Source organism: Rhinolophus ferrumequinum, chromosome 8 (assembly GCF_004115265.2).
Source record: "Rhinolophus ferrumequinum isolate MPI-CBG mRhiFer1 chromosome 8, mRhiFer1_v1.p, whole genome shotgun sequence".
In the NCBI taxonomy this organism is placed as follows: Eukaryota; Metazoa; Chordata; class Mammalia; order Chiroptera; family Rhinolophidae; genus Rhinolophus; species Rhinolophus ferrumequinum.
This window is the reverse complement of record NC_046291.1, coordinates 57,977,456-57,991,620: the sequence shown is the minus strand read 5'-3', so window position 1 is coordinate 57,991,620 and position 14,165 is coordinate 57,977,456. Positions and strand designations below refer to the sequence as shown.

Here is a 14,165-nt window from a genome sequence, read left to right as displayed (position 1 = left end):
CCCCGAAAGGCCATGAGACCATGTTTTCCCTCTAATAGCATGAACTTACATAGAAATTCCCCCTTATGATGAATATTGCTCTTGATTTTTATCCAATTACATAATGCAATTTAACTTTCGGAGATAGAAGAGAATGTTAGCAACTGGCCTACTTCCACTGAAATGCGCTCACATTTCATTTATTTTCAATCAGTATCACATGTTTGACTCTCATGAACTGCCGTATGATTCAAGAGGCAAAAATAAAAGATTCAGCCATTACAGATTGCCTTTAAAATCTAGCCATTGATCTCCAAACTTCTGGGTTTTGTCTTGCAAAGTAGAAAAGGAAAATCTTTTGGTTATACATACAGTGTATGTATACATACATACGTACACTGTATGTATGACCAAATATAGGTACTAGGGCCTTAGTCTGACCTTTTGGATATGCATATCCATATCTTGACTTACGATATTTCACTTGAAGAACATGTAGCCACACAGCGAGGCCATTTGGCTTCTTGTCCAAGACAGGAAGAATAAAACTAAAACCAACAGTCCTTTCTTCTGGACCACTTAGCAAATGCTTAAAAATGTAAACCACCTCTATTTGGTTTGACCTAGAAATATTTTAAGTGTGCAACACCCCTGGTGCTCCTTTTATTTTAAAATAGCCTGAATAAGAACATAATATATGAAACTGAAAATAATTATGTGGTAGTTGAAGAATAAGAGAAAGGGGTATCAAGAAGGCAAACGAAAAAGCTGGTTCGTCTTCAGAAGATCTACAAAAATTGCCATCTAAACCAGCCTTAACTGAATATTATTTCAGCAGAAGTGCACTCACTAAAGCACCAAAATAGTTCTCTACAGGTTGAGCTAGGTTTTAAATGACCATTCACACACCTTTCTGTGCCTCTCTAAGAGTTGCCTCGCATTCAGTTTCACAAAGAGTGTGACTGAAAAATTATTGCTAAGTAAAAATTACATAAATCACCAGGGACTGTATTTTTTTGCTTTTCACTATTTTTCATTAATAATTTTATTTCTGAATTTGTTTCATTCTAGTAATTCTCAGTTGTTCCTGAAGAAGATGAGAGTATGTATAAATTAAACCTAGAGACAACCCGGAACTCTACTTATTCTTTTTCACCAAAAGCCTTGAAAATTGCCAATATTCATGAACTTTTCACTTTTGCTTTGTAATTTCCCTCCCAGAACCCTCACTTAGGCTGATCTTCCAGTAAGCAATGATATCAACAGGAGAAAGTTTAGTCAAGAGAATAAACTACAGATTTAGTTAATCCACAAACCTACAGTAATTTTGGAAGATGCCCTTTACTCCTCATGAAACTATAATTAATAATAATCAAAAGTAGGACATTTTCCAAGTCCCTTTTTTTTGCCTGGTCAGTTTTGGGTAGAACATTTAGGGAGAATTAATGTAGATCAGAGAAATTTTTTAAAAATGGGTACACTGAACCAATTATATAATGATCAAGATGCAATGAAATTTTCCTAACCCATATTGTGATGCTTTCCTTCTTTTAATTACTTTGTAGTTATCACTTACGCTTTTTCAGACACATGACTTAACAACTTCCCTAAATTGTATGCAAATCCAAGATATATGGTGACCAAATGCATACAGACTATGGCCCTTCATATCCAAAAATTTGTGATCTCCCTACTCAGTTTTGTAACAGAGCCTTTCCCCAAAAAAAACATGAAAGCAGACATTTCCATCCGGAGTGCATGAGTTGAAAATTATATTCACAGGTCTGAATATAATGACCTGAAAATGTAGCACTATCAAAAAACCTTGTGAGGCTCATTTTGGTAATACAATTTATTAATACTTATAAAGGCTGAATCAACAACCAAACAGTTGTGATCTTATTTTAATGAAATAAAAGCAGAGGAAAAAAAAAAGAATGCATGCTCTCAAGTTCTTGACTATATGAACTTTACACATTCCTATCATGTTTTAAAATAGATATAAATCCTATGAGCATGCAGTTACTGCTTTAAAAAGTCTTAAAAGACGAAACTGGAAAACTCATTAGCAGAATCAGATATGATGTTGGACTGCCCGCCTTGCCTGACCATGCTGTGATGTGTCACACGACTCAGCAGAGAGCAGCTGGGATGTCTAGCACTTCCTTGCCATGGCAGGGGAAGGAACAGAGCTGAATAGCATGCAGGCCAGTCAAAATTCACTTAGAAAGTGATTGTACATGTACAACTTGCTTGGGTAACCTGGGTAATAGTGGTGGCACGAGCCTCTGGCTGATTAAAAAACACCAGAGCTGCATTCTTGATGTCTCCAGCTTGATTTTACCCCTGTGAGAAGTAAGAAGGGTAAGCGGTGAAGGTCACGGTATGATATTGCTAGGTTATGCTTTGGAATTCAACTTCAAATATGATTCTTAAGAGCATGTATCTTATATCCTTCACCTAGGAAGACAATGACATCGTTTAAGAACTAAATTGTCAAAATCCATAGTTATATAAAAATTTCAATAAATCATGATTATGGGAACTTTAAAACTATAAAAATCAACAAAATTCTGTTATATCTTATCACACGATTTGTATAATCCAAGGTATTCCAAAATAAGAAGATCACTGTTTTGAAATCCATACTTTCAATTCTCTTACATTTTTTTCATGCAAAGCTTTATATTTGTTTCCATACCAGCCTGTTTATGTTAGTGGTCCATATATATAGATACACATGTATAAATATATATATAATGTATATAATATATAATAACAGCAATTCATATTTTTATCTCTAAAAACTTCTAAGGATCATTTCTTCCCAATTCTGCTACAGCCAGTACTTTATTACTGAAGTGAATGTAAGGAGTAGAGTTTTCAAATACCATCTACCATCTAAATTAATGACTAATTTACTGCCTGTTCTAAAACCAGAAATGTATTGAAAAAATTTTGCTTTCTCCCTTCCCTCTTTCCTTCTTTCCTTCTTTCCTTCTTTCCTTCTTTCCTTCTTTCCTTCTTTCCTTCTTTCCTTCTTTCCTTCTTTCCTTCTTTCCTTCTTTCCTTCCTTCCTTCCTTCCTTCCTTCCTTCCTTCCTTCCTTCCTTCCTTCCTTCCTTCCTTCCTTCCTTCCTTCCTATGTATCACTGTGAGAAATTCATCAATATGCTTTTATCATGTACGTTTTCTCACTTTGTCAGAAAAGAAAAAAGATATCCTGTGCTCACCAAAGCATGGCTGTGTTTTTTGTTTGTTTGTTTGTTTGTTTGTCTTTTTACTTGTGGTCAAAAACTAAGAAGCATAAACCAAAATGTCACTTTATGGATATGTTATTAATATTTTAAATTTATGTGTGTGTACAATAGCTACTAAAAAAGAATAATAGCTAACATAAATGCACATCTGAAATATGACCTGAGTTCAATGCTAGCAGTTTCAGAAATTTCAGATCAAAACTGAACTTTACTAGATTTTATCTAAATTTGCGCTTGTAATGTTAGAGCATGGTGATTTTTGCTTTTAATCTTTGTGTAAGTATATATGAGAACTGCCCTATTAATTTTTCAGGACTTTTTTGGTACTAATTTTAAAAATCATTAATATAAAACATATTGAATTTAATTTTACTGCACAAAATAATTTGAAATGCTATCCTAACTTTGTAAAAGTATTTAATTTTATATTTACTTTGATTGATTTTCCCCACTATTGTATTTGTACATTTTAAACACTTTCATTACATTTTGTAATTATATTCCATGTATCCAAAATTAGCTTGGAATGCTTACTTTAAAAAGTCACCCAATAAGGAATTATTTTTTCCATATAATAAAATATTTTCTAGGACTTGATGATGATGATATTGTATCTCATTGTTCCAAATTTTTTATTTTTTTAGCCATTAAGAAGATACGACAACAAGGTAGTATCCTTCTAAGTAATCATTTGAAATATCTGTGGACATTACAGAGTTTCTGAAGTATTCCAGAAACCAGCTGTTTGAAGACATTTAATTTCCATGATCTAATGTGATAAAACTGTGATATTAATGTAGCAAAAGTTTATCTACATCTTTGACTTTTCTACCTCTTCTTGATCCCAAGCTAGTCTTGTTGGTAGTCTTCCCTATTTTCTCTTTATAATTACTTTTTTGGTGAGCTCCTCTATGTTGGAGGAACAGATAATTATGAAATCTGCGTTGTTGAAGCAATTTTTAAACCCTGACCTCTCATCCAGACTCTGGGTCCTAACATTGTCACTTCTTCACTGTATCCCAACTGAATTCCTCTTCTTCCCACATAAACCTGGTAACCTTTCTAAAAAGGCCACCTCAGACCATGGCATTGCCATTTTTCCAATTTCCCAGATTCTTTACTAGGTCTGTCAAGTTGACAGTCTCACTTCCCACACTTATCACCCTAGTCCCGTGGTTCCTCACCTCATTGCTGTGAAATGATCGTTAACCACATTCCCCAAGAAAACTTCCTTAACCCTCACTCCAAACTGTTTTACTCATTGATATCAAATGCATTTTCCTAAAACATCACTTTTTATTGCCTTTCCCCTGCTTCAGAACAGACAAATCGTTCCTTATTGTCTATGCAGCCAATTCAGAACTCTTCGGCCTTCTTCAAAGACTATACAATCTGAAACACCTGACTTGTCCAAACAGTTTTCCACTATCTTCTCAACCAGTACATACTTTATTCATGCTGATTGTTTCACTGCCTCGGCTTACTACTAAGCTCACTCTAAACTGTCTTTTGTTTAGTGGGTTTCTGCTTTTTGCTTTCTGTTCATATATTTGAGCCAGACTTTGAAGTCTGTTATAATTTTATCTCTTCCATTTACCAATTTGCTGTGTTCTTGCTATTCTCAATACCTATAACCTTACATTCAGTCCTGCAGGATTAAAGTTTTCAATATGTCCCTAGTGATATTGTGACTTAGTGACGTTGAGCTTCTGCAAAGATGTTGAGATTTTGAGATGTCGAGATTTCTCTGAAGAGGGTCAGGTTATGGAGCTCTCCCCTTGAATTCCTTACACTTAGTGTCCAACCAAGTTCACAAAAAGTGCCTAATAAATGTTTGTTAATCAATTTGTGTTTCTTATTAAATAAATCTATGTCATAAAATTAGAATTCTTGTTTTTCCAGAATGAGCAACATATAGATTATAATTGAACTCACTAAGCAGACTTGGAGTGGAATTAAGAGAAAGAATCTTATACCTCACTTTGAAATATTTTTCAAAATATTTTTACATTTACTATTATACCTCAGCAACTCTGAAATGCCTGCAAAAAAGGGATCAGGAGGCTATGAGTTGTGACATTGTCAACTACTTGTTACTTACACAAATTCTGTTCATACTGTTATTAAAAAGGGTTCCAAAATACGCTCACAAAATCAGACATTGTTAGTCTGATTCCTATGGTGTCAATATTACACCCTGAATCTAAAATTCCATGAATCTTTTATAACTCCATGCTAGACTTATTTCCTATTGCTGTATTAGAAATCCATAAATAGTAATAGGAAAAATTTCAATCCTATTCTTCACAACATAGAATTGCAGAATTAATACCATTAAGCTACTATTATGGGATCCTATGAATTCTAATCATACAGTAGGAATAATATCCTTCTTTTCTTTTAAACAACTAGTAATATGACAGAGCAGCTTTTCAGTGTATGGTTTAACTGTAATCCTCAAGTGGAGCTTTTCTAAGTAGTTCTTAGTATTTTCAAGTTCATCTGGAAAACCTTATAGATTTGCTCATTCTTGACTGGGTAAAATATAATCAGTGGTACTTGGACTTTCCTAATATGTGTAACACTTTCATAAATGAATAACATTCTATCGTAGTCAATAAAACTTTCAGAGGTGAACAAAAAACTACACAAAACTTTCATATTAAAACAAACCGTAGCAAAAGCTAATATAGAAAGTAAGGAGGTGACACTTAACACAATATCAATAAAATATGGTTCATTAATTTTTCTAAAGAGCATAAGATAGTATAGAATGGAATGTATTAAATAACATCTCTTTTTTGGAAGGGCATACTTTTTTTTTAAGACTTTCAAACTATCAAGTTGAATATACTAATTATTCAAAATGATGGTTTCCAGTGGAAAGTTGGAATTTCTATGAATGAATTTCCCAATAAAGAACATCTCATACTTTTCTAACATTACCATATATATGATTTTCAATAAACTTTTAAACAATATAAACACAATGAAATACTCAATAACCATATTGCATGGGTATTATAAAAAATACAACAAAAAGTTAAAAACATTCTTACCTCCTTGCTTTCTTCTAGTTCTGACTCACTACTGAACTCTTCAGTATTTAAGTTTTCAAAATCAGACTCTCCAACAGCAATTGGCACTGTTACAGTGAGACTTGGGTTGTTTATGAATGACATATAATCATTTTCATCGATTACATATTTTTCGACACTGCTTCCAGTACCTAACCCACTGGTGGTTCCATTTCCATCTTTAAGATAATTTAGCTCTTTGCTTATTTCAATCCCAGTATTATTGGACAAGCAGCTGTCTATCTTTGTGCCCTCTTGTATTTCTATAACTTTTGGCTTTCTCAGAAAGGTTTTTCGGAAACACTCCCGTATCTTGTTCTTTATGTAATCGATTCCCTTCTGCATCCTTCCTATTGCAATCTGGAGGTTGTTCATTTCATTATCATCATCAGTAGCAGCAAGGTTGTCTGAGCTAAATGAACTCAACAATAAGGCCAGAAAGAGGTTCAGAACCTAAACAAAAAAAAGAAAATTTGCGACATTAATATTGAAGTATACATAAATACAATAGTTTAAACAGGAAGCATGTAGATCTTTGCTAAAATTAATTCATCACATGCTTCTTGAATGCTTACTATATTTCAGACACCATGTCTTAATTACACACTGTTTACAGGACCTGATATCTTCTACCTGCTGTAAGGGTTGAATGGTAAAACAAGTGTCTTCTGTTTCCTACTGAAAACAATGGGAAACCAGAGCCTCTAAGATCTAAACAGTATCTACTAAGGGTTGTCAGTGAAAGAGCAAATCCCATTTTTATGGTTTTGGCCAATAAGAAAAAAAATAGATATTTTCATTTTAGTCATTTTATCTGTTTGTCTAGGGAACGTCTAGCTTTGTGTGTAATTAATTAATTAATTTAATAGCTTAGTGATATTCACTAAAACAATATACTTAAAATATAAATTCTGTTGTCCAATGGTCACAAACTCCTATAAGAACAGAAATTTCTAAATCGAAATTATATAACACATTTCCCACCAACATGCATTGAAATTTTTGTGTCCAAATAGTTTAGCAGATGGAGAAAAATCTAAAATTATTCCAAGGATAGGCTAGACCCACATAATGTAAATTACTTTTCTCTTTCCTTTTTTTGTGCAGAAAATATGAGTAAATCTTAAATCTTGGAGTATCATTGGGATACATGGGGGAAAATTACCTAATTAACTGATAAAATATGACTAATGCAGGAATAATTAAATATAGCTGATATAAAATAAAATTGATTTATAGGAATATTTTTAGCTTGACATGTCGTTACTGTATTTCAAAAACTGTTACATGGTAGGAAGACACATGCAAAGCAAGAACCCCAGTTTGTTTCCTCATTTCTATATCAGATTTCAGAATCTAGAGCTTCCTAATTTTCTATTCTGAAAAAAATTGCCTGTTCACTGGTATCCCACAAAATTCTTTTAAGCAATCTCACTTGAAATGTACCTCTCAAAGGAAAAGTCTAGTACGATACATAAGGAATGCTTTGTCTGTACATGATTGAGAAGTTTTAAACATTTAAATACAAACATACAAATTATGCTTTTACAGTGGTGCTTTTCAGTTAGAGCTAAAAGAAGTAAGTTTTTAAAATCTGGTCAATATCCGTATGTATGACTAATTTAAACTATAGTAATTTATTTTCCTTTAAGAAAAAAAATTCAGGGAAGCATATATTTAGTTCCTTTCCAAGTCATTTAGATAATTACAATACATAACTAAAATGTAAAGCTCTATTTCATCAAAATTTGGTAATATGCAACTTATGCCTTTGAGTAAGTAAACAGTATGGACTATGAATGTATAAAGAGCAATTTCAATATAGAATAGATTGTTGTATTTTTAGATTTACTAGAGATCATTGTCTTATCAAAATAATATTGGGATAAAAATAATTTAGGCTATAAGAATATTAAGATTAAGTTAGTCTTGATGATAAATAAAACATTTCATTGAATAAAAAAAGCAAAAAAAAAAAGACCCACTAATGTTTTTGCTCCTAAATTTTCAGATAGACCTCATTTAATCCTCACATCAACCATAAAATTTCAGTTTTGTTATTTCAGTTTCATAGTATGGGAACGTGAGCCTCAGAAAAGTTAAGTAACTCACCCATGCACAGAGTGCTAGTAGTGGGATTTGAGTCTACATCACTGATAATAAACCAGAGATACATCTACTGGGTCAGGCTACCTTTCTAGGTACTATGTGAACTTGTTCTTAATTATAAGCACTTGTAACACATACGTACCACAAGGTTTCCAATGACCATGACCAACATAAATACAATAAGGCACATGGTTTGGCCAGCGACCTCCATGCAGTCCCACATGGTCTCTATCCACTCTCCACACAGCACGCGGAACACAATCAGGAAAGAGTGAAAGAAGTCATTCATGTGCCAGCGTGGGAGTTCACAGTCACTGGAGATCTTGCAGACACATTCTTTGTAGCTCTTACCAAACAGCTGCATGCCGACCACGGCAAAAATGAAGACGATGATGGCCAACACCAAGGTGAGGTTACCCAGAGCCCCCACTGAATTGCCAATGATCTTAATCAGCATATTCAGGGTAGGCCAAGATTTTGCCAGCTTGAAAACTCGAAGCTGCAATCAAGTGAAAAGATACTCTTGGTAGAAATCACAATATAATTTGGAAGTACGTTAGACATCGTTTTATTAGTATGCCATATTGTAGACCTGCCTCTGAGGGATATAAAAACTCAAACCATACTAAACAAACTCAAATCCAGAAAAAAAAAGTTAATAATATTGGAATTGTAAATCAAATTGTAATATCATTTAAATGCAAAAAATTGAAAAGATAAAATATTTTAAAGGTGATGAATAAAACATTTCGGATTCATCAATAGCTATATCTATGAAAACAAGTTAATATTTTGATTAGAGACATTGTAAATTAAGCAAATTAATATCATCCTTAAGCTACATTTTAGAGAGTTAAGAAGAAATATGAAAAGCATGAGTTATATATTACAAATGCACATTTATAAAATAAAAGTAAAATAAACTAATTTGATAAACTTACAGAAGGCTTCCTTTCAATTTGAAAAAAATACACATTTTACTTAATTTCCAATAAAATTTTGCATATTTTTCAATAATTTTTTTTTGCTAAATTCAAAAAAGTTTGTTATACCATTGTTTAAAGTGCTAATGGTATCAAATATTTCCCCACATGTTTGTTTAAAGTCGCTCCCACTATCATAAGTTGATAAAAAGCTAAGATTAATTGGGGGCCTAAAGTTTTTATTTGCATTTCTTTACAGACTTTAAAGCTTTAAACAATTTTAAAGCAAAAAAAAAAATTTTAATGAATTTAAAACAATTTTTGAAGCATATTGTGTTTTTAAATGTGCCCCATATAGCTAACCATTATGGTGTTTCAACCATTTTTATCATTCTTAGAAAACAGTCACACTTAGCTTTAAAGAGAACATTTATATATTTTCTTAGAATACCACACATATTGGTGTAAATTTAAAATATCAGTGAAAGTAAATAACTATAGAAATACGTATTGATTCACTTTCAAAATAAATCTTCTGTTAATGAAAGACAAAATATAAACAGTCTATGTAGATACCAGTCTGAATGATCTCAGTACAGACAATCCCTCCACATTTGACAGGCCAAGCTCCATCAAACTGAGACTGACAATAATTCCATCAAAGATATTCCAACCCTCTTGGAAATAATAATATGGATCCATGGCAATGATCTTGAGAACCATTTCTGCTGTGAAAATTCCAGTGAAGACCTAAAGTGAGGAATTGATGAAGTTTAGCATTTTGTTTGAGGGGAGTATTTTAAATAGATTTGTTTTATTTAATGAATCTGTTAGATTTCCAGGAAAATGCTAATTTTAAGACATTTCATGGTCCACATTTTAAATTTGATACTAAATAATAGCTACTGAATATCAATGAAATACCAGTTACCCTTTTTGGTACACTGTGCTTCTACCATAATCACAGTATTTTTTTTTTAGAGTACTATCGCATTAGGAACAAATCTGTGTTATTGGAAGTAATATAAACATTACTTTAAATTTGATAGAAACCATATTTTGTTCTTGATTTTTTTTAAGGGACATCATCGTATTTCTATGATTTTCTACACATTCCTGAAAGAAGAACGAGTTTGCCACAAATGTTTTATAATAATGATCTCTGGATGCATGCCTCAAAATTAAGGGTAATGGATTAATAGAGCAAAGAACTGCAGATTTAATTGAAAGCAGCAGGAGAACATCCTCAGCATGCATACATCCATAATTAAGAATAACAAATTATTTGACTGGTTGAATGAGTATTTCCCAATAGAAAGAAAAACAATGGCATAAACTCAAAATTTGTTTTTTAACTCAAAACCACAGCCTAAGAGACCCAAAGACATGAAGAGTTATGAAATTACTCTTGCAAAAATATATATATACATTTTAAAGCAATTCTTTTAATTAACTGCAAGTAAAAGCTTCATGTCATGACTATAAAGTCAAGCTTACCATTTACCAAGGTAAATCAGCCTTTACTTTGGAGAAACTCTATCAAGTAACTGTATCAAAATTATTTGGTTTCCTAAAACATCATATTAACATATCTTAATCCACTCTTACTAATATGTAATTGCAGCTAACATCTCATTTTCCCAGTCGCAGAAAGACCTAAGGGAAATACCCATCCAGGAAAAAAAACGAAAAACAAACAAAACCTTCAGTTTATCATTTATTCATTCAAATGAAAATAAAATGTATTTTAAGCAAGCCTATCCACGAAAATCCAGATATATGGTGGAATGCACATTGAAAAATTATTTTTTCATTTTATGCATTGATTCACCATGGGATTTTCCCCCTGGTGAATATAAAACATGTTTTGATTTATACAAATTTTCTTTCTTATATAAAGTTTCAGAAGCAGCTACTATTTAAAATAGGCAGCCTAATTGTAGAAATATATTAGTTAAACTATCCAGGTAAGAGTTAGAAACTATCCACATAAATGATCTATAAATATCTCTTCCTACCGAAAATCATAAGGCGATCTTTTTAGCTCTTCTGAAGTGACTGGAAGATATCTTTCATTCTAAAAACATATACCTTAAACTTACATTCTTTCATCTAAAATTTTATCCCAATGTGATACTTCTCTTTAAAAATAACATTTTAATTACAATCTGCCATTTAAAATCACAGCTCTTTGTATCTTTCAGTGTTTTCAATTTAAGTCCTAAAAATCACTGGGACTGCTTTTGGTATATTTTAGTCTAGGTTTAGCATTGTCAGTGAGTAAGAATTTTTAAGGGGGCGGCCAGTTAGCTCAGTTGGTTAGAGCACCGTGCTCTTAACAGCAAGGTTGCTGGTTCCATCCTCACATGGGCCACTGTGAGCTGCGCCCTCCACAACAAGATTGAAACAACTACTTGACTTGGAGCTAATGGGTGTGTGGAAAAACACACTTAAATAAACAAAAGTTTAAGAAAAATAATTTTTAGAAGTCTTTCCCATTCTTGCTAAGGTCAACCAAGCATACTGATTGTGATACCTATATTTACATAATTTTAAAACTCCATTAAAAAATGCTAACAGCAGAAAGAACTGGCAACCTCTGGATATGGACAGGAATTTATATATATATATGAAATATTACCCCAAAAATAAGACCTAGCCGGACCATCAGCTCTAATGCATCTTTTGGAGCAAAAATTAATATAATGCCTAGCATTATATTATACCCAGTCTTATATTACATAAGACACGGTCTTATATTAATTTTTGCTCCAAAAGACACATTAGAACTGATGGTCCAGCTAGGTCTTATTTTTGGGAAAACATGGTGTATATATTACACACACACACACACACACTGTGGTATGGTTTATAAACCATGCTAATGCATGGTTTATAAACATACATTCATCTGCTTTTGAATTTTCTGTATCACAAAAATAATTTTCAAGACCCAGACAATTAATAAAAAACATGTAGAATGTTTATTGTTTGTACTTAGCCAAGTTATATCTTGTCTTCTGCAGAAGCTTTTTATCTTTTGAAACTGGTTTATATGATCCTGTAGGCATTTATTCTTTCATTTATAAAAAATTGCTGGGCACCTAATAAATGGTAGATACTGTGCTAGCTTTGAAAATACAATAGTATTTAAGATATACAAACCTGAAATTGCATAAACATAATTCTTTTAGGCTGATATATTTTTTATGGACAGTGTGAATTATTAAGTTTCTTAAACCAGCTTCTATAATGAGGAGATAAGTTCAGTGAGAAGTTCCTAATATATGCTATGTGATGGATAAGATAACTAGTCAACTAGTCAAAATGTAATTGCTAAAAAAAAAAAAAAAAAAAAAAAATGTAATTGCTAAGGGTTGGGATGAGAATCAGCTTGTGAGGTCTGGATCAAGAGTAAAAGAAATCTGAGGCATTTGGAGTTGTTTGGGGGGGGTGGCATAGAGTTTGGGGTGATCAAATGTTAGGGGTTAAGGCCTCAGTTCAGGGATGGGAAGGTTAAATAAGTTATATACTATTGAGTATTTACCTAGACAGAGAGGAAAATTCTGTTGATACACATTAAAAAGATAGAAATGTTCCTTCTAAAAGCTGAAGTTCTCATATTGATCAGTTTGCTCTGCAGAACCTCTGCAGACTGATGTTGCTCAGTCTGTTGCTCAGACTGATGTTCCTTTCCTTTGTAGAGAATTTGATGTAGCCATTTGCTCCATTATTACTAGCCTCTGTTTTAATGCTTATAGTTTTATTATCCCCATGCCTTTTGGATATGCATGATTAAATATTTGTTGTTAATTCGTTTTCGATAAAATTGAAATATAGTTAAGGAAAAGTGATGGCAAATAATTTGACATTTGTGATTTTCATTTCCCTTCTCTGTCAAGGGAGGATATTTATTGAAATGATTTATCAGATCTGTGTCTAAACTTCTTGGACTTCTATCAGTATTAGCTTAGCAAATTTTATTCAGAAATTGGTGTGCACATGATTATTGTCATACAAGAGCCTCATTAGAAGTTGTTAGTTTGGAGATGACAAGGCATTATTATACTACACCAGGTAAGGAGTTAGGTGGCAAAATTGCACTCCGTAGATGTGAGAGGCCTCCCAGGTGAATTCTAGGATTTGGCTCCCAAATGTTTTTTCTTTAAATAAATAAGTCATTATTTTTCCTTCAAAGAGTTATCATATCCCTTTCCTGAAATTTAAAATTAATGTCCTACACCATTCCACTTAATTAAAATAATTTTGCTAATTGTGTTTCTTTGGGTTTTTATTTCCAAATAGCCTGTAAAATCCTTAGAACAGGTAATAGCTCTGAGTTCCCTTCTGGATGTAGCAGAATAAGGACATATGATGCACCCTTAATCACTGTTTACAATGAGCATTATAGAAAGAAAAGAAACCAGTTTGTAGGCGTTATACATCTTTGTCTGTATTCCCTTAAGAAAAAGTTATAGGTTATTTGGAAATGATTGTGTGATAAAGAGGTTGTCTAACCTACTATGACCGATTGGAGGATTTCTTGCTTAGAGAATCCCTAAGGTGGGTGCATGGACTTTATAATTGTCACAATAAAATAAAAAACAAAAACAAAACAGATCATGTTAGAGAAACTTAATAGATATTTGAGGTCTCTTGATAGTCAAATTTAATCAATCCATTCAACAGAGACGTGATGTAATTTTTATATGCTCCAGAAACAGGATGCAAAAGGGACACATCGATCTAAGTAAAGACTCAAAGTTATGCAATTCTGTTATGGGTCGTTCTTTTCTTATCAATTCAACCAAAACCTCT

The 14,165-nt window shown here is 32.5% G+C and overlaps 1 protein-coding gene across 8 annotated transcripts in view; it reads right to left on the bottom strand.

Moving 5' to 3' along the window:
- The window catches only part of SCN3A (sodium voltage-gated channel alpha subunit 3), a 104,078-nt gene that overhangs the window by 24,172 nt on the left and 65,741 nt on the right, over window positions 1-14,165 (bottom strand). For all 8 annotated transcript variants that reach the window (XM_033112585.1, XM_033112588.1, XM_033112582.1 and 5 more), the window contains 3 exons: window positions 9,924-10,097; window positions 8,567-8,923; window positions 6,298-6,768 (listed from right to left, as the gene is read on the bottom strand). In XM_033112585.1, coding sequence (XP_032968476.1) covers window positions 6,298-6,768; window positions 8,567-8,923; window positions 9,924-10,097 — 1,002 coding nt within the window. The remainder of the gene's footprint in view (window positions 1-6,297; window positions 6,769-8,566; window positions 8,924-9,923; window positions 10,098-14,165) is intronic.